This window comes from Onychostruthus taczanowskii, unplaced genomic scaffold, assembly GCF_017590055.1.
Source record: "Onychostruthus taczanowskii isolate IOZ18803 unplaced genomic scaffold, ASM1759005v1 scaffold192, whole genome shotgun sequence".
Classification (NCBI taxonomy): Eukaryota; Metazoa; Chordata; class Aves; order Passeriformes; family Passeridae; genus Onychostruthus; species Onychostruthus taczanowskii.
The window spans coordinates 277,570-302,868 of NW_024499151.1; the positions used below are offsets into that span (position 1 = coordinate 277,570).

Below are 25,299 nucleotides of genomic sequence, written 5' to 3' on the forward strand. Positions count from 1 at the left end.
CATGGCTTTTTCCAGGCCCGCCGTCATTCCCTGGAGCTGCAGGTGCCCCCGAGCCCCGGCTGCCCTGGGCAGGGAGCCGTGCCCAGCCGGCCCTGGGGGCTGCAAAGCCCGGCAGTCAGCTCCAGGTGAGGAATTCAGCGCTGACATTTCGATATTTGTGCAGCTCTGGGAGAGATCCCGGCAGGGCCCGGCCCTGGTTAATCGGGTGGAGAGAGGGGACGGGTGAGTGGGTGCCCCTGGGGAGGATCTGCCCCCTGCCCCGAGCCTGTGGAACAGGTTGGGAGGAAAAAACAACATCTGAGGCCACGAGCAGTGCTTGAAATTCAGATTTTATTGCTCTGTATAAGCGAAAAAAAACCAGGGGGGTGGAAGAGAACTCCAAGACTGAAAGGTGGGAAGCCACCACAGGCACTCACCCAGGGGTGAGGGTGGCACAGCAAAGCTCCTCACTTTTTTTAAATTTCAGTTAAAAAAAAAGGCAGAGCTGCTAAAAGGAAAAAAAAAAGGGGTGCAATTAATGCTGAGCATCACCCTCCTCACAAATAACCCCCATGGAGCTATGAAAATAAAATGACCCAAAATCCCTGAAAATACCTGAGGTGGAGAGAGAGCTGAGGAGGGAGCCCTGGGGATGAGCTTCACTCCCAGGGTTTAATGCCATTAAATGTTTTAACTGTTAAATTAAAGAGTTTAATGTCATTAAAAGCAATTTTTGGTGCAAGTTTAAGCCAAGTCCAGGGGCCTGTTTCTGCAAATCCTCTCCCAGGGCAAGTCCTAAACAGTGAGATCCCAAAAGAGCAGCGCCCAAGCTGAGAAATCAACATTTTTTCAGAGCTGGGCTTGGGTTTTCATTCCCCCAGAGGAAAAAGTGACTGGGATAATTAAGTTGCTGGAGATTTCCCAAGCTGCTCCAGACACCAAAAATATGGATCTTGTCCTCAGCTTAATGGAAGGCACTGTATAAATATAATCTTAAAAAAACAGCCCTGTGTTTTGAGTGTCCTGAGTGCTCTGGGAACACAGACACGGCTGGAATATTGCTCAGATGGAAGTGCAGTGCTAAAGAAGTGCCTGGAAAAGGGCTCTGCTGGGATTGCTTCCCTCTCCAAGCTCTCTGCCCTCACCTTGCCTTGGAAGCAGCTGCTCTGCTCCTCTCCCCAGCCTCCCCCAGTCTCTTCCCTCTCCAGCAGCTAAAAATGGGATTTGTGTCTGCAGGGCAGAAATAAAATCCCCACTCCTGCCCAGAGTGTTGCTTCCTTCTCCCCAAACCAGCTCCAAGCTGGCAAAGCTGTTCTTTTAGGGAACACAATGTCCAGGGGAGATGGATTTCTCCTTTCACAGGCAGGTGGAGGAGGGAAAAGGAGGGAAGGGCAGGAAAACCTTCCTGGATTTTGTGTTGGATCCTTGGATGGACGCCTGGGAGCTGCTCACGGAATCTGAGCTAAGCACAGACAGCACCTCTGGGTGATTCTACAGCAGAAATGATGGAATTGCTCTTCCCACAGTGGAAATTCCCTTCCCAGCCAGGGGCTGGTACTCGGGGCTCGTGCAATAATTAATTGGGATTGAAATTGGGGAATGTTCCCCACATCCATGGCACACACCCAGTCTTTGCACATGGATTTTGTTGCCAGGATCAAACCCCATCCATGGGAAGGAAATTCAATTGACTGGCCCCCAGGGAGACCTGCTAGGAATCAGAATTGATGTTGGAAAAGCCCTCCAAGATCTTTGAGTCCAGCCCCTAACCCAGCACTAACCATGTCCCCAAGTGCCACACCTATCCCAGTCACTAAAGTTTCCCTTCAAAGTCTGCATTCTCCCACGGAAATATTTTTCAGACAAAAAATTGGGAATCTTTTCCTAATATTTTATCACTAAGAGGTGCATGATTCTGAAGGAAACAGGTTAGCACAACACTGCACTATTTATAAAATCATTATTCTAAGCTGGACAAAAATTCAAATAAAATCTTTCAGCTTCTATTTCCTGGGAGAATTTGGTCATTCTGGAATACGATTGTCTAAGCCATGCTTGGCAATTAACACCTCTGCCCTGTATTTGGTTCTAATGAGTCCTAATTAGGCTCTAATTTCACACCAGCAACACTAAGATTTGCCTTTGTAGAGAGCCAGAGAATCCCAGAACCGGTTGGGTTGGAAGGGAGATCAAACTCATCCCATTCCCTGGGCAGGGACACCTCCCACTGTCCCAGGCTGCTCCAGCCCCAATGCCCAACCTTGGGCACTGCCAGGGATCCAGGGGCAGCCACAGCTGCCCTGGGCACCCTGTGCCAGGGCCTGCCCACTCTGCCAGGGCAGATTTATCCCCAAAATCCCCCCCAGCCTGAGGCTTGGGTCAGGAGGTGAAGCTGATGAGTCCGCGGCGTTCCGCGTGAATCCCGACGTTCCCTCACGGCGATTCCCACACGACGCCGGTGCTGGGCACTGGGGCAGCACTGGCATCTCCCAGATCCATCAGCTTCACCAGCACTGCTCCTCCAGCCTGGCCAGGCCCTGTGGCTCTGCAGAAGAGCCAGCAGCTCCCCCGGCCCACAGCAGGCACCGCTCACACCGTCCCCGTGCCGCGCACCATCCTCCCCCGCTTCTCCCTAGGAAGATTTCTCCTCAGGGATCTTCATGCCCGGCTGCTCCACGGCCAGCTGGTTCTCCAGGACACAGCAGAGCTTGTAACTCTCGATGAGCTTGGCCTGGAGGTACTCCCTGTCCTTCTTGTGCCAGGCGTCCGTGGCGATGTAGGTGTTGTAGGGGTCGCGGGGCCCCTCGAGGCGCCGCGCCCGCAGGTTGGTCACCATCACCCCCACGGTGAAGAACCCAAAGAGCCCCAGCATGAGCAGCACGTAGATGATGGCCAGGCTGTCGCTGGCGCTGCTCTCCTGGGAAGGAGCTGAGCTGTTGGTCTGTTCCGGGCACTCCTGGAGCAGTTTGGAGAGGAGCAGGTTCAGGGCCGTTGTGTTCGACAGCACCAACATCTGGATTTTCTGTCCTTGGTGCTTCTTCCTTCCTTTGGCTGGAAAAGGATAAAAATCAGGGGGTGGCATCAGGTAAATGTCTGATTAAGCTCTTTTCTGACCCAGAGATGGGGCAACTGAGATGTGTTTGAAAAACTTTTATTTCATTTTCAGTCTCATGAGAAGGGTGAGACAATACAGATGGTATAATTCACAATCAGAAGCCAATTATTTCCTAATTACGATGCACTATAAGTGTTTCTTGGCCTATCAGCTTTAGCCACACCACGCTGTAAATGCCTTAAAGCCAATCATCTAAAATGACCCCTCTTGAGTCCCACTACAATTCATCTTTCACAGTTCTGTTTCTCCAAAGTATTTGGTCTTATTTTCAAGGCCACCTTTTGAAACTTGTTCCTAGCTCCATTTCTCTCCCAACAATGTCTGTCCTGTTCCATGGCATTTCTGAGTCAGCATTTCTTGTCTCAAGGTTTGCACACAGGTGCACTCTGTGTGAGCCTTCTGTCAGGCTTGGAGAATTCCCTACAAATTCATTCCCCACTTTTCCCCCTCTCTCTTGAATGGAAAAAGTTCTTTGATGGATCTCACAGATGAAGATGGGATTTCCTCTGCCTCCCTTTCCTGGTTCCCCTCCTCAGTGAGGGATTTACCTCTGGGAGCCTGGGTGTGATGCCTTGAGTTTCAGCTTTTCTATTTTTCAGATTCTGTGCTGCTTTAGTGTGTAGCTCTGAGCTTCATATTGGGTGTTAGCAAGTTCTCTTCATAGGGCAGAGAGACAGAGCAATCCTTTTCCAGCTTGACCAAGGACAACTGGTACAAGCTCCAGGCCTAAAATGTGTAAACAAGGGAGAATTGAAGAGAGAAAAACAAGCAGGATGGGAGTGCAGGGGCTGAGCTGGAATTGGACACTGAACTGCAATGTGCACATGGAGCAGAGCTGATCCCAGGGAGAGACCCCGGGAGCGCTCGTGCATTTTGGGGCCATTTGGGTTCATCTTGGCTGCAGCCCTGGCTGGGCTCTTGTGCTGCCCAAGGTGGATCCATGGAGGAGATCCTTGGAATCAATCCCTGCTTTATTCTTTAGCTCTGCCCAGCCTCTGCTCTGGCTCAGCCTTCCTGAGGCATCAGTTCAATGTGAAGAACCCCTCTCATCTCTCACCTGTAACCCAGCCAGGGCTGAGTCCATCCCCAGCCACAGCTCCAAAATCCCCTGGTGCTGCACAGCTGGTCTGTGTGGTGTGGAGCTGGCACAGATCTCACCCCGAGCTCCCTGCTGCTGTTTGGAGTTCAGGACTCCCTCCCTGAGCCCCCCAGGCAGGAGCAGTGTCCCAGCCAGAGGGACAGCTCTGATCTCTGCTCTGGGACAGGGGCAGCACCCAGGGAGCAGCTGGAGCTGGGCCAGGAGGGATTTAGGTTGGATTTTAGGGAAAGGTTCTTCCCCAGAGGCTGCTGGCACTGCCCAGGCTGCCCAGGGAATGGGCACGGCCCCGAGGCTGCCAGAGCTCCAGGAGCAGGAGATGGGGACACCCAGAAACTCCTGGAAGGCCAAACCCTCGCAGGCACAGCCTCTGCTCTGCCAGTCTCACACAGGAGGCTGGAGGGTCCTTTTCCCTTTCCAATCCATCTGTAAATCACTTAATGAGAGGAACCCTGTCAGCACTGCATTCCCAAATCCTCAGCAGCCAGGCAACATCAAATCATGAAATCATTTTGGAGTTGAGAGGGACCTCAAATCCCACCCAGTGCCACCCTGCCATGGCAGGGACACCTTCCCCTGTGCCAGGCTGCTCCAGCCCCAGTGTCCAGCCTGGCCTTGGGCACTGCCAGGGATCCAGGGGCAGCCCCAGCTGCTCTGGGAATTCCATCCCAGCCCCTGCCCACCCTGCCAGGGAACAATTCCTCATTGCCCAGATCCCAACCAGCCCTGCCCTCTGGCAGTGGGAGCCATTCCCTGTGTGCTGTCCCTGCATCTCCTGGAAATTGTCTCTCTCCAGGTTTCGTGGGGCTCCTTCAGGCCCTGCAAGGCCACCCTGAGCTCAGCCCAAAGCTTCTCCTGTGCAGCTGAACAATCCCAGCTGTGCCAGCCTTTCCTCATCCATGACTGACAGCCCCACCACAGCCCCTCAGCTAAAAGAGTCTGGAAAAGAAGACACCAATGTCCCTGGACCACCTGAATGGTCATTGTCACTCAAGGTGACCTTGGCACCCCCTGGGGTGGCTCTCAGGCCTTCCCACAGCTTTAAATCCACGGCAGCAGCTCAGCAAATCCTTCTCCAGAACACTCAGCCATTGTTGTTGGGGGATTTTGAGGAGGAAGTACATCAGAACCATTTCTAATCCATCCAGGCTGAGAAGGAGCCCGGGGCAGGAGTGACACCTCTGGCAGGGGATGGTGGCAGCTCAGGGATGTTTTCCAGGAGCTCTGCGTGGGAGGGAGCTGAGCTGGGCACAGCCTGCAGCTGCTGGGAATGAGCCTGCAGGAACAGCAGGTACCTGGAGGCTTCCTTGGGTTTGTTTGTGCCTTGCTGTGGAATGAAAACTGCACAAGGAGCTGCTGAAACAGAGGGACAGAGCCAGGGCTCAGGAGGAGAACATTTCCCTGGAGTGTTCACAGCCAAGGGAACGCAGCAGGCATGGAGAGGGTCACACACAGGAATGAATTGTTAATTAATGACTCCTTGTGATGATTTTCACTGTGAACTTTTTATCTGAGCACTCACGGGTCTGAGGCTGAAACACAGAGAATTTCAGCACGGGGTGGGGAATTCTTGTGGAATGGTTTGGGTGGGAAGGATCTCAAATCCCAGCCAGTGCCACCCCTGCCATGGCAGGGACACCTTCCCCTGTACCAGGCTGCTCCAGCCCCAGTGTCCAGCCTGGCCTTGGGCACTGCCAGGGATCCAGGGGCAGCCCCAGCTGCTCTGGGAATTCCATCCCAGCCCCTGCCCACCCTGCCAGGGAGCAATTCCTCATTGCCAAGATCCCATCCAGCCCTTCCCATTCCCTCTCTCCTGTCTCTCCATCCCCTGGAAATTGTCTCTCTCCATGTTTTTGTAGCTCCATCCAAGGCCAGGTTGGACACTGGGGCTGGAGCAGCCTGGCACAGTGGAAGGTGTCCCTGCCATGGCAGGGGTGGCACTGGGTGGGCTTTAAGGTCCCTCCCAACCCAATCCAGTCTGGGATTCTGGGATTTTATGATCTCTTCAGGGACACCCAAATCCCTGCAGCTCTGGGGTGCCAGAGTGTGAGCCCAGCTGGGTGGGAAGAGGCCAAGGGGAGACCCTGGAGAGCTCCTGGTGCCTCTGTGGGAGCTGAGGCCATGGGAATGTCACAGCAGAGCTGCAGACTGACTTAGGACTCCAAATACAGGGAATTACAGCTGGATCTGGCACCTCATGGAGCTGCTGCCAGCTGTGGGGACAGCAGGGCTGACTGGCACCCCCTGAGTGGCACTGGCTGCTTCCCAGCACAGGCACAGCACAAGGCTCTGCTCCAAAGGAGGCTGGATCCTGCTCCCTGAGCCCTGGATCCTGCTCCCACAGCCCGGATCCTGCTCCCACAGCCTGGATCCTGCTCCCCGAGTCCTGGATCCTGATCCCACAGCCTGGATCCTGCTCCCTGAGCCTGGATCCTGCTCCCACTGCCTGAAAACTGCTCCCAGAACCTGGATCCTGCTCCCACAGCCCGGATCCTGCTCCCTGAGCCCTGGATCCTGATCCCACAGCCTGGATCCCAATAACACAGCCTGGATCCTGATCCCACAGCCTGGATCCCAATAACACAGCCTGGATCCTGATGACACAGCCTGGATCCTGATCCCACAACCTAGATCTTGCTTACACAGCCTGGATCCTGCTCCCAGAACCTGGATCTTCCTCCCTGAGCCTGAATCCTGCTCCCTGAGCCTGGATCCTGCTCCCAGAACCTGGATCCTGCTCCCTGAACCTGGATCCTGCTCCCACTGCCTGGATCCTGCTCCCACTGCCTTGATCCTGCTCCCACAGCCTGGGAGCTGCTCCAGTGGAGGGCACCCAGCCCAGTGGGCACCTTCAGCTCCAGCCCAGCCCTTCCTGCCCAGTCTGGGCTGGGCTGATCTCCAGCAGCTCAGCTCCAGAGCAGCAGGTGCTGCCAGAGGCTGCTGGTGCCACCGGGGTTTAAAAGGGAAAAGGGAATTTTCTGTCCTGGAATGCACCTAAAATTTGTGACACTCGGCTTTGGAGCTCAACAGGAATTTTGTCCTCGAGCACTGAGAGCTGTAGCGAGCCCAGAGGAGGCTCCAGGATGAGCAGAGGGATGGAGCAGCTCTGCTGGCAGGAAAGGCTGGCACAGCTGGCATTGTTCAGCTGCACAGGAGAAGCTTTGGGCTGAGCTCAGGGTGGCCTTGCAGGGCCTGAAGGAGCCCCAGGAAACCTGGAGAGAGACAATTTCCAGGGGATGCAGGGACAGCACCCAGGGAGTGGCTTCAACTGGTAGATTTCCATTCCACTCCCTCATTTCCTTGTGATGGAAATGAGGGGCTGGGATGGAATTCCCAGAGCAGCTGGGGCTGCCCCTGGATCCCTGGCAGTGCCCAGGGCCAGGTTGGACACTGGGGCTGGAGCAGCCTGGCACAGGGGAAGGTGTCCCTGCCATGGCAGGGGTGGCACTGAATGGACTTTGAGGTCCTTCCCAGCCCAAACCATTCCAGGATTCCATAAAAACTGACTCTTGGCTGCCTCTATTTCTCTTCCCTGCTGAGGTTTCAATGTGATTTTTATCACACAAACCGAGCTGGATGTGAAGTGACAGATTTTAACAGCGTTTTCTCAGCTCTCTCAAATCAGAGCACCTCTATTTTCATTTCCACCAAGCAAACATCTCCAACCCTCTCTCCTATCATTGCCAAAGCATCAGCAGCCAGCCCCAGAAACCCAGGCATTTTAGAGGAACACTCACCTTTAGAGAACACAGCTCAATCACCATTTCCTGTGGTTTGATGACACAGAAATAAAGCCTGTGCTACTCTCAGAGCAAAAAAACCAGCACAGCACATCACCCACCTCCCAGATTTTCTGCCTTCCAAACGTCCTGCTGCTTCTGCAGCGCCATGAAGGATCCAGTGACCTCCCTGGCTCGTTTCCCTGCCATTCCTTCAGGGATGAGTAGCTCTGACACCGTTCCCATTGCACAAGGGAGCCCCATTTCCTCACCCCAGCTGCCGGGAATTTTGCAACCCGGCAGCATCCAGGGCACAGCTCCTGCCCGGGCCGGGAGGGAGAGCTGCTGCAGGGGGGGATCTGCAGCTCTGGGCTCTGCCTCCCGCAGCCCCCAGCTGTGCATGGCAGCTGTGCAGCCTCTCCTGCATGCCCAGGCCCATCCTTCCCTGCTCACCTGGGCAGCAGCACCGCAGCTGCTGGGCAAAGAGCAGCACCTGTGCACTGGGGGCACTGAATTGTCCCCAAGTCTTCAGTGAATTGTCCCCAAACCCCCAGTGAATTGTCCCCAAACCTCTGCTGAATTGTCCCCAAACCCCACTGAATTGTCCCCAGATCTCCAGTGAATTGTCCTTAAAAGCCCCAGTGAATTGTCCCCAAACCCCACTGAATTGTCCCCCAACCCCGCTGAATTGTCCCCAAGTCTTCAGTGAATTGTCCCCAACCCCCACTGAATTGTCCCCAAACACCCACTGAGTGAATTGTCCCCAGACCTCCAGTGAGATGTCCTCAAACCCTACTGAATTGTCCCCAAACCCCCACTGAATTGCCCACAAATCCCACTGAATTTTCCCCAAACCCTCACTGAGTGATTTGCCGCCAAACCCCACTGAATTGTCCCCAAACCCCCACTGAGTGAATTGTCCCCAAACCCCGCTGAATTGTCCCCAAATCCCCACTGAATTGTCCACAAACCCCCACTGAGTGAATTGTCCCCAAATCCCCAGTGAACTGTCCCCAAATCCCCACTGAGTGAATTGTCCCCAAATCCCCACTAAGTGAATTGTCCCCAAACCCGCACTGAGTGATTTGTCCCCAAACTCCACTGAATTGTCCCCAAACCCCCAGAGAACTGTCCCCAAACCCCACTTTTCTCTGATCACAAGCCAGCAGTTCAGTTTCCTTGCACACATCATGCAGATATACCGCTATTCCAAAGTGGAAACTCCAGCACTCCCTAAAACGCACCCATCCCGGCGAATCCCGGGCTGCAGCAGCCTGGGGGCTGCTCCCAGCCCCGGGGAGCAAACACCGGCACGGCTGGAACGACGAACAAACCCCGGCAGCTCTGCTCCTCCATCGGTTCAGCTCTGCTGAGCTCCCGGGCTCCTGGACATTCCCATTTTTCCAGCAGCCCCGCTCCCATCCCGGGCTGCCCGGACACACCTGCGGGGCTCCAGCCCCTCGTGGAGATGGAGATGCCAGCCCTGGGGATGGGTGTGGGGCTGAGCTGGCTCCGGCTGCTGCAGGGCCACCAGCCCGGCTGTCACTGTCCCGTCCTGGCAGAGGCGAGCGGGGAAAAGCCGGGCTGGGAGGAGGAGGAGGAGGGAGGGAAGGAGGAAGGGAGGGAGGGAGGGCAGCAGAGCCGTGCCCGCTGCAGGTGCCCAGGTGGGAGGTGCTGAGGGGGCACCGCAGCTCCTGGCATGGGAGTTGTGCAGCCAGAGCAGCACAGGAGAGAGGGAACCATGGAATTCCTGGGTGGGAATAAACCCACAGGGATCCCCCAGTGCCACCCTGCCCTGCCCAGAGCCCAAAATCCCAGCCTGGGCATCCCTGGCAGCGCTGGCCAAAGGCTCCTGGAGCTCTGGCAGCCTCGGGGCCGTGCCCATTCCCTGGGCAGCCTGGGCAGTGCCAGCAGCCTCTGGGGAAGAACCTTTCCCTAAAATCCACCCTAAATCCCTCCTGGCCCAGCCTGGGATCCTCCCTGGGTCCTGCAGCCCCGGGAGCTCCAAGCTCAGGCTGCTCTGCTCCAGGAAGGCTCCGGGGGTTGGAACATTCCCAGTGATTCCCTGGCTCCCTGGCACTCCTCGAGCTCCATCCTGCAGGGATGTTGCACATTTTGGGCTGGGAGCAGGAAGGGGAGATCATTACAGGGCTCCCCTCTAACACCTCCCTGAAGGGAGGCTCCCTGCAGCCAGCACCAAAACCTCAAACCCCCACCCCAAATCTCACCCTCTGCTTCCCACGGGAGGGAGAAGGGTATCCCTTCTGTGGGTATCCCGTCTGTGGGTATCCCTGAGCCACAGGGGGCTCAGCCGTGCCCACCTGGAAGCTACAAAGTGAATTTATCAGCCTTGAAAGATGCATTTGAGCTCCTTCAGAGGATGCTGCTGGTGTGGGGTGACATCCCCTCAGCATTCCCATCCTTCCCATGGGATAACATCCCTTCAGCATTCCCATCCCTTCTGTGGGGTGACATCCCCTCAGCATTCCTGGGCCAGGGCACATCCCAATCCATCCCATCCCATGGCCCTGGCAGGGACAGTGGCCACCAGACTCTCATCAGCTGCAGTAAACGGATGGGATGGGATGGGATGGGATGGGATGGGATGGGATCCCAGACTCTCATCAGCTGCAGTAAACAGGGATGGGATGGGATGGGATGGGATGGGATGGGATGGGATGGGATGGATGGATGGGATGGGTTGGATTAGGTAGAGATTGGGCTTGGGAAAGGGATTGGGATGGGGTGGGATACAATGGGATGGGATTCAGATTCAGATTGGGATGAGATGGGATGGGAGGGATTGGGTGGGATGGGATTGGGATTAGGATTGGGATTGGGATGGGGTAGGATAAAATGGGATGGGATTGGATTAATATTCAGATTGGGATGGGATGTGATGGGTTGGGTTGGGATTGGGATTGGCTGGGATGGGATTGATGGGATAGGGTGGGATGGGATGGGATTGATGGGATGGGATGGGATTGATGGGATGGGGTTGGATGGGATGGAGATTGGGATTGGGATTGGGATTGGTAGTGGGATTGGGATGGGTTGGGATGTTATGGAATGATGGGATGGGATGGGATGGGACAATGGGATGGCATGGGATGGCATGGCATGGGACAATGGGATGGCATGGGATGGGATGGGATGGGACAATGGGATGGCATGGGATGGGATGGGATGGCCCCTCCTTGCCTGACACTCTTTTCCAGCTGCTGTTGCCTGGGCAGCAGCTGGGGAAAGGAATTGAGGTGGTGATGGAGGCATTCAAACAAATGGATGAAAATATCTCAGCATTTTCTTGCTGCTCACTTTTCCAGAGCTTTATTCCATTTTTCCTCAGGGTGAGGATGCAGCCCCTGCTTCCCTTGCCTGAGCTGCTGCTGCCTCTCAGTGAAGGAGCAGGCTGTGGGATTCATTTCCAGGCTGGCCCAAATCTCTTTTCTGCCTGCCCAGTTTCCCCTCTCCAGGGCAGCCCAGTTCAGTTCTCCCCTGCCCCTGGGAAGCCTGGAGCAGGATCTGATCCTCTTCTTTTCACAGCCCCCAGGGAATTCCCCCTTCTGGGTGAGTTTTAAAGCCTGGCACGGGAGCTGGAGGTACCAGGAAGAGGGAGAAGATGAAGGGGTGGCCCAGGCTCAGGAGGAGTCACAGGGAGGAGATTCCCTTCCCCAGACCAGTGGCACCAGTTTGAGGCCAAGCACGGCCACCAAGACCCTGGGATGTGAAGGAATGTCGTGCCTGGATGTGTGATCTCCCAAATGACTGAAGGGTGTCCCAGAGTTAAACCCAGCCCGGGAACATCCCCAGGAAAAGCTGTGGGAGGACGGGCCGGGGCTGATTAGGGAAAGTGCACTTGTGGATAAATGCATTTGATGAAATAAATGGGTTAAATCAGCAATGCTGAAGGCTCAGAAATGGGGTTAGGGCAGCAAAGGCTCCCTCTGGGGTGGCCACAGAGAGTTGGATCCAGGAGAGATCCATGAGGGAGGAGGAGGAGGAGGAGGAAGAGGAGGAGAGGTGTGGGTGGTCAGTGACAGCAGAGTCAGGCCCTGCTTCCTCCTCGTGGGGGAAATCTGGGACAAAACCAGATCCTGGCACTTCCTGGGCCAGCCTGCCTCTTCCCTGAATGCTGGGTGGGGGGTGTGGGACAGGAGCAAGGATCTGGGGTGGCACAGGGTCAGGGGTGGCACAGGGTCAGGGGTGGCAGAGGTGGCCGTGCCAGGGCAGGGAGCTGTCAGGGAAGGCCGGGCACAAGGAGGGCACTGCAGCCATTCCCTGTCCCCTTCTCCCAGGGCAGGGCTCTGGTGTCCCCCAGCCAGCTGTGGGGACACCCTGCCACCCCACAGGACACAGGGAGGGGGCTGAGGGTGCCTGGAGGGGAGGGACCCCGTCTGTTGGGACAGGGGGGCTCTGCTGAGCCCTGGTGACATCCCAGCTCCCTGCTGGGGCCAGCTCGGGAATTCCAGCACAGGGAGGAGCTGGAGCTGCTGGAGAGAGCCCAGAGGAGGCTCCAGGATGAGCAGAGGGATGGAGCAGCTCTGCTGGCAGGAAAGGCTGGCACAGCTGGGATTGTTCAGCTGCACAGGAGAAGCTTTGGGCTGAGCTCAGGGTGGCCTTGCAGGGCCTGAAGGAGCCCCAGGAAACCTGGAGAGAGACAATTTCCAGGGGATGCAGGGACAGCACACAGGGGGTGGATTCCAACTGAAAAATTACAGGTTTAGATCAGATATTAGGAACAATTTCCTCCCTGGCAGGGTGGGCAGGGGCTGGGATGGAATTCCCAGAGCAGCTGGGGCTGCCCCTGGATCCCTGGCAGTGCCCAAGGCCAGGCTGGACACTGGGGCTGGAGCAGCCTGGCACAGGGAAAGGTGTCCTTGCCATGGAATAGGATGAGCTTTAAGTTCCTTTCCAAACATTTTAGGCCATTTTAGGATTCATTCTCTGGGATCTCAGACTCTGTGGGCCCCACTCCCCTCCCAGTCCCTCCAGTGTCACCTCCAGCCCAGGCAAGGTTGTGTCTCCAGCAGAGCAGATCTGTCACTCCTGTTTGACTTTGGGGGGGACTTGAGAGCACCTGTGACTGGGAGATTATTATTTAATATATTTTTTAAAAGCTCCAACTCGATGTAGGAATCCTTTTTGCCCTCCTGGATCTGTCAGTAGCCACAGATTTCATTTTCCCCAGGTCAATGACGACCTGTGGAGTGATGGGATCCCTCAGGAAGTTTTCTCTGGAAGGTGACAAAGGACATTTCCCAGCACAAGGGCTTGCAGATCTCTTGAAACCGCATTCCTGGAAGCCTTTGGGTTTTAAATTTGCCTCATTTTTTTTTTGTTTTGAGGAAAGAAACACTGAAATAAGAATGGGGAGCAGACACTTTAAAGTTTAAATACACTTTAAAGTGTATTTAACTTTAACTTTAAAGTTAAAATCCACTTTATTCTTTCAATGAAATTCCCATTTTCCTTGAAAAGCTGCTGCTGTGGCCCTTGTACTGGAATAGATGAGGTCTAACATGTTTCTGTCCAGGTCTTTTTCTGTGGCATGGTAACCCCTGAAAACCAGGGGGAAGGACCAGAGCTGTACAAACCCTCCCTGGCAGAGTTCTTGGGGCTCCTGAGCAAGAGGGAGGGAGAAATAATCCAGAATTCATTCAATCATTCAGAATTCATTCAGAAATAATTTGGTTTCTGGCCCCACAGGGCCCCGAGCTGGTCCCAGCTCTGCTCCCTTGGCCGAGCCCAGGGGACAGGAGGTGGCCAGGCCCTTCTGCAGCTCCATCCCCCACCCCAAGCCTGTCCCCCCATCACAGAGCCCTGCTGCCCAAGGGCTTGGCCAGCCCCTGGGGATGGCACCTCCAGTCCAGCCCAAACCCTGCAGAGATCATTTTGGATTGAGGTTTTCCAAGTCACCCTACAAAGGATGGCCAAGAGGGAGACATAATCCACCTGCTGCTATCCCAGCATTAATACAATTAATTAATTAATTAATTACCACCCCAAAGCCCTAAAAACAAGGGTTTGGAGCACCTGGTTCCCCCCTTTGCACCATCTGTGCCAGGATCCAGAGCTTCCCTTGGCAGCAGCAGCGAGGCCACAGCTCAGGGATGCAGCTCAGGGAGCTGTGGGATTTCCTGCAGCTGGAAAACTGGCTGCACTCTGCAGCCTGCCACTGAAATGCAGTTTAGAGTGGAAAAAAAAACAAAAACAAAACCAAACCAGTGTTAAATGAAAGATGTGCTGACAGCTGCAGCTTTGGAAGTGGCTGGATGGGGAGGCTTCAAACCCCCAGAGCCATTGAATGCCATTCCATGGAATTCCTGTCCTTCACAGGAGCTCTGAGCCCTCAGCTGAGGCACAGGGACTGGAGAGTTGATTTTGGTGAGGATGATTCAGATGGGGCACCACCGATCACCAGTCACAGCTTTAATGACCAGACACAGGAAATTTGGATTAGTTCTGACCAAAGCTGGAGTTTATTGTTCCCAGGGGTCCTGGGAAGGTTCCTCCCCTGAGCCACAAACTCATCCCCACTGGCACAGGGTGCCCAGAGCAGCTGGGGCTGCCCCTGGATCCCTGGCAGTGCCCAAGGCCAGGCTGGACACTGGGGCTGGAGCAGCCTGGCACAGGGGAAGGTGTCCCTGCCATGGCAGGGCTGGCACTGGGTGGCATTTAGAGCCCCTGCCAACACAATCCAGTCTGGGATTCTGGGATCCCCTGAGAGATTATTTGGGTTATCAGCTCCCACAGGCTGAGCAGAACCCTCTGGGATCTAGGATGAGGGAGGAAGGTGAGACCCTGGATCCCAAGCTCAAACAGACATCCCAGGAGCACACAGAATCCCAGAATGGCTTGGGTTGGAAGGACCTTAAAGATCATTTTGTCCCAGCCCTGCCATGGCAGGGACACCTTCCACTGGCCCAGGCTGCTCCAGCCCCAGTGTCCAACCTGAATCACCACATCCCTGGAGCTTGGATCATCCTCCCAGCATTTAAAGTATTGAAGATCTGACCTGGTGGATCTCCTTTGATCCTTCAGCAAAAATACCATTGAACCTTTGGATTTTCCTCCACAGAATCCAACCACCCCAGAGGGCATTTTGTACCCCCATTTTTATCTGCAGATCCCCAAATCCCTGGTGCTGGCAAAGCCCTCCCAGCCCAGGCAGTGCCAGCTGTGCCCCATGGCCACCTTGTGCCCCATGGCCCAGAGCACTCAGTGCCACCCCCAGGGGACACCTGCAGGGATGGGCACTGCAAAGCTCCCTGGGCAGCCCCTGCCAAGGCCTGAGCACCCTTTCCATGGAGAAACTCCTCCCAGCACACTGAGAAGCAGAGATGTTTTATGCTCAGAAACCAATTTTCATGGTGGTGCTGCTAGAAAAATGAAAGATCTGAGATTCCCCCATGGTGCAGGAAAAAGGATCTGTCCAAACATCCCCTTCAATCTCCCAGGAATTTGCACCAAATCCCTGGGGAATGTCAGGAGAGGAGGCTCCTCCATGCACAAGGAAGGACCTCAAAAATATCCCCAGTTCAGGGAAAGAGCCAGATCACAGGGGCAGGGGAACTTCTGTCCTGAGAAGCAAAACTGGGAAATGCATTTCTGTTAACTGGGGAGGGAGCAGGGGCAGGGGAACTTCTGTCCTGAGAAGCAAAACTGGGAAATGCCTTTGTCTTAACTGGGCTGAGCTTTCTGCCCACGCCACCTGGAGCACGTGAGCCCCAGCCTTGCCTCCCTTATCAAGGAAGTTTTTAGAGGCAGCAGCAGCCCTGAGTGATTTCTTTATCTCATTTCCTCTTCTTTAGAAGTGCCTGTGTTATGGTGTGAGGCCCAGATAAGCTTTTCTCTCCAGGCAGCCCCTGTGTGTCTTCCTGCTGGGCTGGTTTTTCCCTGAGCGCACACAGATGGGGGCAGCAGCAGCTGATTCCCAATTCCCACCCTTCCCAAAGCTCAGGAGTCTCAGCTCCTGCTCCACTGATCCCCAGTGGAGTGAGAGGGTCAGGAGTTCTCCTGGATGTGCTACACCCCTGCAGCCTTCACTGGAGAGCTGGTGTGGCTTTGTGTAAAAACAGATTTGCTCTGTCCTGAGCTGCTCATCCCTCCTTAGCCTAATTTTCCATGGATTCAAACATGTTAGGAGGAGCAAATTCATTCCAAGCGTGGTGTGAGTGAAGTCAAACCTCATTCATGGTCCCCAGGCAGAGCCAGAACTGTTGGAATTGCTCCCAAAATCCCTTCCTGAGCAGCAGCAGAGGAGCCAGGCCATGGAATTGGGAAAGGTTTGGGTTGGGAGGGACCTTTAGGATCATCCAATTCCATGGGCAGGATTTCCACTATCTCAGCTTGTTCCAGCATGGCCTTGGACACTTCCAGGGATGAGACAGCCACAGCTTCTCCTGGACTTTTGGAAGGTGTCCACCATGGCAGGGGTGGCACTGGATGGGCTGTAGGCTCCCTCCCATCCCAGTCCATCCTGGGATTCCACTGCCATTCCCAGGTTAGCACAAGGGATCAGGGCAGAGTTTATGTGGCCTCTCTGCTCACCTGTGTGGGCTGAGCTTGTGCAAATCCGCTCAGCTTTGAAATCCTTACCTGGCTGAGGAGGAGAACACCAAGTCCTTCTTCCAGGCAAATCCTTCCCTTCCTTCTCCAGGTCAGCACCGTGGAACTTCCCAGGACCACTGAGGCTGGAGGAGACCTCCAAGGCTGAGCCCAGCACTGCCCAAAGGCTGCTCCTGCTCAGCTGCTGCTTCACTAAGAACTCTCTCAGAGCTGGGGCCTGTGAGAGGTGGAGGAAGTGCTGATGCTGATAATAAATTGATTTTGGAGTGATCATCTGCCCTCAGCATCTGAGGAGGGACAGAGACAGAGCCAGAGCTCCCCGAGGTGCCCGAGGCTGCAGCTGCCCCTGCCAACATCCTGGCACTGCTCAAAGGGAAATTTTTAACTTAAAATTCATCTCATCCAGCCCTGCCATGGACAGGGACACCTTCCACTGTCCCAGGCTGCTCCAAGCCCTGTCCTGGGGCTGGGACTCTTCCAAGAATGGGGCAACCACAGCCTTTCTAAGCTCTCTGAACTTCAGAGCTCCTTCCTTCTCCTGAGCTTTCTGCTGCACTTTGCATGACTGATAAATGTGTTTTCCTTTCTTTCTTTTATATCTGAAGAGGAAAAAAATGGACAGTATAGGGAGGGGCTGGGGTTTAGGGCTCTACTGGAAATGTTGTGGATCATCAGAGCTCCAGGGGGAATTTACAGAAGATTTCCAGTACCTGAAGGGGCTTCAGGAGGGCTGGAGAGGGACTTTTTACAAGGAGATGAAATGACAGGAGAAGGAATTTAACATTAGGGAGGAATTGTTCCCTGGCAGGGTGGGCAGGGGCTGGGATGGAATTCCCAGAGCAGCTGGGGCTGCCCCTGGATCCCTGGCACTGCCCAAGGCCAGGCTGGACACTGGGGCTGGAGCAGCCTGGCACAGGGGAAGGTGTCCCTGCCGTGGCTCTGGGTGGGATTTGAGGTCCTCCCAAGCCAAAGCTGTCTGGGATTCTGTGCCCACATGGATGCTGTGGATGGACAGGACCAGGCACAGTCCCCAAAGTCCTTCCCAGCCCATTCCCCAGCCCTGAATCTCACCCAGGTCCTTCCTGCTCTGCTCCTGCCCTTGCCCTGCACTTCTCAGGTGCACATTTATCCACACAGGGACTTTTTCCTCTCACCCCTCATATTTTCCTTACTTCAGGCATTTTTTTCCTTCTGGGCAAACAAGTCATCCCAGTTTTTTTGAGTTCCCTCCCTCTCAAAACAATAGGTCAGGTAGGAGTGAAACTGTCCCTCCTTAAGCCAGGCTGCCACAAATTCCTCCTACCTTCAGTAAGGGACTGGACCCAAAACTCAGGATTCTCCTTCTTCCCTGGCCAGCAGGAAAGGCTGAATCCTGCTCAGGATCTCAGTCAGGACTGAAAAAGCCTCTGGTGTTGCCCATCCTGGGTTTGTTGCCTCAGTCACAATCCAGAGATTACACCAGCACAAGAAAGGGATGAGCTGACCTTAATGACAAGGTTTGCGAAAGAGTTGGACTTCATTTCTGAGATGTTTTAATGAATTACTCTGGCTCCCTCCTTCTAAAAATTCCCAACCCTCTGCTGCCTCCTGACTGAAAAGGAAACACCCTCAGAGAACAGGGTGCAGGTGAAGGAAAGGCTGAGGGTGCAAACAGCCTCAGACCCACCCAGAGACGCTTTGGAACACTCAAATTTACCGTGGGAGAGAGGATCTTTCATGGAAATCCCAAACTGCTACAAAACCCATTGGATTTTGCAGAATCCCCAAATCCCTGGTGCTGGCACAGCCTTCCCAGCCCAGGCAGTGCCAGCTGTGCCCCATGGCCACCAGAGCACTCAGTGCCACCCCCAGGGGACACCTGCAGGGATGGGCACTGCAAAGCTCCCTGGGCAGCCCCTGCCAAGGCCTGAGCACCCTTTCCATGGGCAAAGTCCTGCTGCTGTCCTAACTGAGAGTAGTTTTGGATTAGAAATTGGGAAGGAATCTTGCCTGTGAAGGTGGAAAGGCCCTGGCACAGAGCAGCTGGGGCTGCCCCTGGCTCCCTGGAATGTTCAGTTCCAGGCTGGACACTGGGGCTGGAGCAGCCTGGCACAGTGGAAGGTGTCCCTGCCATGGCAGGGGTGGCACTGGGTGATCCTTAAGGTCCCTTCCAACTCAGCCATTCCATAACTCTGTGATCACCCCACCATGCCATTCCTAATGCCATGACTAAAAGATTTACTAATTTTAAACCTCCTTTGTTTGTTCCACACAAGGAAGTGGAAAAAGTGCATTCCTGTTGATCAACCCCTCTGCCAGATCCAGCACATTATTCCTTTTGTTTGCAAAGTTTCATTTCCAAACGCCATCCATTAACCACAGCCCATTCATGCAGCACTTTGACCATCCAGACCTCACCAAAGGGATTTTTTTATCCTGCTGTTATGACCAGCTCCACTCCCTTCAAAAAGCTCAGCAGGGCATCACCTTTTAACCCAAAGTGAAAACAATAAGTGGGATTTTTGTCCATTTAGGAGCTTTAACCACCTGTGACGTCACAGGAATGCTCTGGACAGTGAGGAGCACTGGGAATGATGAGGGGCTGGGAGCTGGGGTTTGTTTGGAATTCTCCTCCACAAAGCTCTGCCCCAGCAAAGCTGAGCTTTAACATCTCCACTGCTTCCATCCTTCACTACATGTAATAAAGCTTCTGATGGCAAATTAATTAACCACGTTGACAGCCGTGATTTAATTGTGGGGGGATGAGGGAGCCTCTTGGAAAGAGTCAAAGAGAGGTGTCCCTCAGAGTGAAGCTTTCTAGGGCAAGGCAGTGGCTGGAAAAGTTTGCTCTACTGCATTTGAAGTTCAAAATTAACTCCTTATTTTCCCACACAACATAAAAACGTTCCATAGAATTTTTTTCTTTTGAATCTCACCCAAAAATTCATGTTTGGTGTGAGAGGGACCTTAAATGCCATCCCATTCCAGCCCTGCCATGGGCAGGGACACCTTCCACTCTGCCAGGTTGTTCCAATCCCTGTCCAGCCTTGCAGAGGTGTCCATGATCTGGGTGCTGCTCATCACACCAGTCAATAAACCAGGACACAAACCTGCTTAAAATACCAAGAAACAAACCTGAAATAATCAAGGAATCAACACTTCCATTTAATTAAACATCCAAATTCTCCAGTGGGTTTGGATCACAGATACAGAATGGGTTGAGTTTGGGGTTGTTTTTTTTTTTTTAGAAATTGAGATCAAAACCAGATTATCTGCAAATGTGGCTTTTACAGGCCCAAAGAATCATCAGGGTTGGAAGAGACCTTGAAAATCCCCCAGCACCACCAGCATCATCCCAAGGGCCACATCCTGAACACTCCCAGAGACTCCAGCACATCCCTGGGGAGCTCATCCCAAGGCCTGACCACTCTGTCAGGGAAAAATATCCTGTAATACCCAATCTGCACCTCTGTGACCTCCCAACTGCACTCTGGAGAGCACAGATCCAGCCTGTGGTGGCTGGGCCAGGCCTCCAGCAGCCACCCCTGGCCAGGTGTGTCCAACCAAGGCTGCTTTGCCTTTCAAGGTGTGCCAGGATTTCCCTCCATGCCCCAGACAGCCACTGGCCAACAAAGCAAATGCACTCAGGGCAAAGTCAGTGCAAATAACTGGGGAGTTTTCTGCAGTTCAAAAGGAGGAGGATTGCTTCCTCCCCAGCCCCACCCACAGCAAACCCAGCACAAAAGGCTTCTGTTCTGTCTCCCAAAGAAAAATCCCCTGGCATTTCACTTTGATTGATGACACGCAATAAACTGAGGCAGGAACCCAGTGAATGTGTGGGTTTGGAAAACAGGGACTCCAAACATGGATCCTGCCCCATTCCTGGGGCTGCCCATGCCCAGGGACCCTGGAACCCAGCACAGGGAGGAGCTGGAGCTGCCTTGTCCCTGGCCTGATGCTGAGATCCCCTGCAGTGGGACCTGACCTCTCCCCGTGGTTTCTCTCCCAGTCCCTCTGAATGGAGCTACTTTGCTGGTGCAGCATTTGAGGGATTGCTAGTGCAGGATTTCAGGGATTGCTTGTGCAGGCTTTGCTGCTCCCTCTGGCAGCCACTCATCCCATGGGAAATGGAGATGTTTGGAAGCAAAGGCAGCAGCACCTGCAGAGGGCAGAGCCCTGGTGGCAGCCGGGATCATCAGGAGTCTGGCATTCCCCAGATCCAGGATTTTGCAGTGCCAGCACTGGGGTTTGTGGTGACTGATGCTGAGCTTGGGTAACGACACCAAAACACCAAATCCCCCCTGGGCAGGAGGCGGCCGCTCCCTGGAGTGTCCTTGGGATGCAGGGAGTGGGAATGGAGCAAATCCAGCCCCTGTGTGCCCCTCCTGGTGCCCAGCAGGCAGGCTGGGTCGGGCTGGAGCAGCCCTGGGGACTCAGCAGGACAAATGAAGGATTTCAGTGCCCAGGACACGCTGGCAGTGCTGCCACCAGAAAGGACTTCCCAGAACTCACATCAGTCCTGGCTGCCCTGGGGTACAGAAATGGATTTCCAGTTGGATTTCATGTCCAAAGTGTTCTGGTAAAGAGCTTTCTGAGAGCTTTCCCTGTGCCAGGGAGCCGAGCCATGGATTGGGGTTGTGCCTGTGCCACCCCACTGGTGCTCAGGGATTTGTCCTTCCTGGCATCTGTGTCTCCCACAGCCGAGTGTCTCTGCCCACACTGCAGCTCTGGAGACAGATTTTTTCCTGGAGCCTGAGGTTTGCCAACAAAAGCATCACTGTGAGTTTTGGTGGACAATTAATTAGTCCTTCCCTCCTGCTCCTCCAGCCCCCTTTGGAATAATTTCTCCCATTCCAACGCTTCCTCAGCTGCTTTTCCTGACCTCAGGAGCTGCAGAAACAAGCAGGGAACTCAAGAAGCTGCAAGGAAAGTTCTGTCCAGTCCAGTCATTTCTCAAATGTGTATTTGAGAGGCTCTGTGTGAACCCCTGAGAGCAGGTGGAGGATGCAAGGAGCATGCAGAGGGAACAGAATTCCTGGGGGAGGGAAGTGCAGGATCCTCCTGTTCTCACACTGAAGGTCAGAGCTGCTGCCTGGCAGCACAGGGAGTGTCCTGGCTGGAGGGAAACGAGGCATTTGTGGTGAGGGACACTGGGAAGGAGTTTAAATTGTTAGAGAGGAAGAAAAACTGCAGGGAAAAATCTGCATTTCCAGATCCAGATTTTCCGGATTGTATTCCCAGTCTGTGTAAGGTGGCTCTGGCTGAACAAGGCACTGTTCAAGGTGTCCCATCCTGTGTTTCTGGGATCACAGAATCCCAAAATCCCTGGAGCTGGCACAGCCCTCCCAGCCCAGGCAGTGCCAGCTGTGCCCCATGGCCACCTTGTCCCCAGCCCAGAGCACTCAGTGCCACCCCCAGGGGACACCTGCAGGGATGGGCACTGCAAAGCTCCCTGGGCAGCCCCTGCCAAGGCCTGAGCACCCTTTCCATGGGCAAATTCCTGCTGCTGGCCCAGCTGAGCCTGCCCTGGCCCAGCCTGAGGCTGTTTCCTCAAGGAATCTTCCAGAAGGAACACAGGCCTGCTGCACCCACGAGGAAAGTCCGGAATCTGTTTGGATGAGCCCCAGCTCTTCACTCTGAAGTCTCAGACAACACCAAAAAACCTCACATTACATTAAAATCCTAATTAAAAACCACCCCAAGCAATTTGCTGAGTAACCCTCCCTTCTGCAGGAGCTCTCTCCAGAAGGAAGCTCTGCCATGGCTTTAATGACAGGGCAGTGGTGCTGTGGCAGCTCCCAGCCCAGCATTCCTGCACGTCCCAGCAGCTCCTGCTGATTCAGGAGACAGCCTGAGCAGCCAGAATTGGTCCAGCAGATTAAAAAGCAGGTGCAGCACATGGTAATCCCTCTGCCAAATTGGGCTGTGTGGGAGAGGCATTCAGCAAGGACTTTCCATGCCTTGGCAGCACGTGGAGCCATCCAGGCTCCCACAGCCTTCCAGGGAAGGCACTGGCACAGTTTTGGGGAGGGTTGTGTTGCTGAGGAGGAAAAGCTGCTTTTTATGGCAAGTCCTGCAGTTTCCCACTGGAGTAACATCAATAAATGGATCATTACTTTACTTACAGAGGCTCAACCCAGCATGGTTCAGCTCCTAGAAAAGGTAAAAAAATCCCATGCTGGTATTAAAGGCACTTAAGAGAATCCCAGAATTGGGCTGGAAGGGATTTTCAGGATCATTTTCATGTCCCACAGGCAAGGACACCTTCCACTGGGCCAGGCTGCTCCAGCCCCAGTGTCCAGCCTGGCCTTGGGCACTGCCAGGGATCCAGGGGCAGCCCCAGCTGCTCTGGGAATTCCATCCCAGCCCCTGCCAGGGAACAATTCCTCATTGCCCAGATCCCATCCAGCCCTGTCCTCCTTCAATCTAAAATCATTCCCTGTGTCCTGGTACTCTCTGCCCATGTAAAAACCCCTCTCCCTCCTTTTCAGAGCCCCCTTCAGGCTCTGAGCTCTCCCAGGAGTCTCCTCCAGGCTCTTCCCACCAGCCTGACAGTGACTCCCACCAGGGAATCACTTGGATGAAAATCCCACACACCCTGGGGATCAGTATCACTTCTACAGAGGCACAAGTGGCACCCAAAATTTACCTTTTCCATCTGGAACCAGCCACTTTTCGCTGTGGGTGGCCCCACGTGCTCCTTCAAAGCAAAGAGATTTACAAAGAGAAATGCAGAACAGCAGTTTGGGAAAGGTGGAATCATAAAATCATGGAATGCTGAGGGCTGGCAGGGATGTCAAAGATCTTTTCCAACATCTGCTGTGGGGATGGGAGCCAGAGCTGGAGGCTGAGTTTTACTGGAGCTGGATTTATTCAGGATAAAGCCATTGTTGGATATTTAGCTCCACCTATGGGCACCTCCTCGTGCCTCTGGAAATCCCTCAGATTCAGCCATTTAGTCCTGCTTTAAAACTCTAATCCCAGATTTTCCAGGCGGGAAGAGCCCTTCAGGAGCACCCAGTGCCACCCAGCATCACCCCAAGGAGACATCCAGACTCCTCCTGGACACTCCCAGACACAGTGACCCCAAACCTCCCTGGGCAGCTCGGACCCAAACATCCCACGGATTTTAAGAGGGGCATGAAGAAAGAAATTCCTTTCAGAAACTTCCACAAAGGAAAATGATTAACTCGGTTTATCTTCAGTGGTGTCAGGAAGCTTTGATCTCTAGCCCTGGGCATCCAGCAGGGTGTCAAGAGGATGCACCAGGCTCTTCCTAGTGGTGCCAAGCAGTGGGATAAGAGGAATGGGCAGAGACTGATGTCCAGGAATCCCAACAACTTCTGTCTTGGGCAGTGCCAGCCCTGGGGTCTCCTCCCTGGGATATTCCAGAGCCACCTGGACAAGCCCTGTGCCCTGGGCTCATTCCAGTGAAGGGAATTTTTCTTTCCTAATCTCCAACCTGAGCCTGCCCTGGTGCAATTCCAGCCCATTTCCTCTCCTCCTTTCCCTGTCCCTGAGTTTTGGGGAGCAGTGAGGTCCCCCTGAGCCTCCTCTTGTCCATTCCAAACCCCCCCAGCTGCTCCTCCCAGGATGTGTTTTCCAGCCGTTTCCAAAGGGACTCCAAACAAAAGGAATTCCTGGCAGGAAAATACACACACTCTCAACATGACAAAGTCTGGAATGGGACAGTTCCCTGTTATCAATGGAAATTTTGTCAGGGAAGATAAATCCAGCCCTGCCAGCTCCATCCTGTCCTTGGAGTCACCTCTGTGTTCCTGCCTCACTCCTTTTAACACTGAAAATTTGGGATTATTTGAAAGCTCAGTATCAAAATGTTCTTTACCACTGTCTTGGGGAATGTCTTCATCATAGTTTTGTCTTTTCAGATCCAATTATGAATTATTAAAAGCATTAGCAGGGAATAATTCCCTGGAAAATGTTTCTGAAGTGTGCTGGCCAAGGCAGGATAAAAGCAAAAAGGAAGAACTTGTGTTCCCCAGGACAAGCCAGAACTTGAGCAGGCAGGTGATGATGCCACGGGCAAAATCCCTGCTGGAATTGTTCAGAGATGGTTCAAAAATTGTTCAGGTGGCTGGAGAGCTCTGGAGTTCATTCCTTCCCCACTCCTGGCAAGTCTGGACTGAAGAAGAACCTTCTGCTGCACTGGTCCAGTGTCAAACAGCAAAGTTTCCACACCTGGGGCTGCTCTGGGAAACAAAACTGATTAAAAACCAACTTTGGTCCTTTCGAGGTCGTTGCCTTCACCTCTTTAACGAGGAAGGGCTTTAATTGGGCACCAGAAATTCCTTTCTGCCATCGCAGGACTGCCATTCCTTCCCATGGCAAAACCTTCATGGTTTCCCTTAATTCATTTTGTAACAAAAGGACTTGAAGTTATCAGGTAAAGCCATTTAATACTGATGTATTTTCTGTATTCCAGGAGCTTCAAAAACCATGGGATCATGGAATGGTTTGGGATGGAGGGACCTTAGAGCTCATCTCATTCCATCTTCCACCATCCCAGGTTGCTCCAAGCCCTGTCCAGCCTGACCCTGGACACTTCCAGGGATGGGGAATCCAGAGCCTCTCTGGGAAAAAACCCCAAATTATTCATTTAAATAGAAATATTTCAGGTATTATCAATGCACAGGGATTATTCTGGAGCAGGAGATGCTGATACCTCTGTTAGGAACTTGAGGCTCAGAAGAATCAGGTTTTCACTGGAACATCCTCACTGGATTTTATCCATGAGCAGATTCTCCCATGTGGAGGTCATGCAATTCTCTGAAGGCTGGAAACCTTTTCAAGGCATCATTTGTGAGGGCCTGGCACAACAT

General features: G+C 53.8%; 1 protein-coding gene across 4 annotated transcripts; it reads right to left on the reverse strand.

The window, feature by feature from the left end:
* Positions 1 to 357: 357 nt before the first annotated feature.
* On the reverse strand, positions 358 to 25,248 carry KCNE1 (potassium voltage-gated channel subfamily E regulatory subunit 1). Of its 4 annotated transcripts, XM_041402099.1 has the most exons (4): positions 25,143 to 25,248; positions 16,511 to 16,697; positions 3,643 to 3,820; positions 358 to 3,030 (listed from the first exon to the last, which is right to left on the reverse strand). In XM_041402099.1, exon 4 carries the CDS (start codon positions 2,990 to 2,992, stop codon positions 2,612 to 2,614), a length of 381 nt encoding a protein of 126 aa, XP_041258033.1. In that variant the 5' UTR covers positions 2,993 to 3,030; positions 3,643 to 3,820; positions 16,511 to 16,697; positions 25,143 to 25,248; the 3' UTR covers positions 358 to 2,611. The 4 variants fall into 4 exon arrangements, with proteins under 4 accessions (XP_041258033.1, XP_041258035.1, XP_041258034.1 ...); XM_041402101.1 differs by lacking the exon at positions 3,643 to 3,820; XM_041402100.1 differs by lacking the exons at positions 16,511 to 16,697; positions 25,143 to 25,248 and adding an exon at positions 9,154 to 9,775.
* Positions 25,249 to 25,299: the final 51 nt, after the last annotated feature.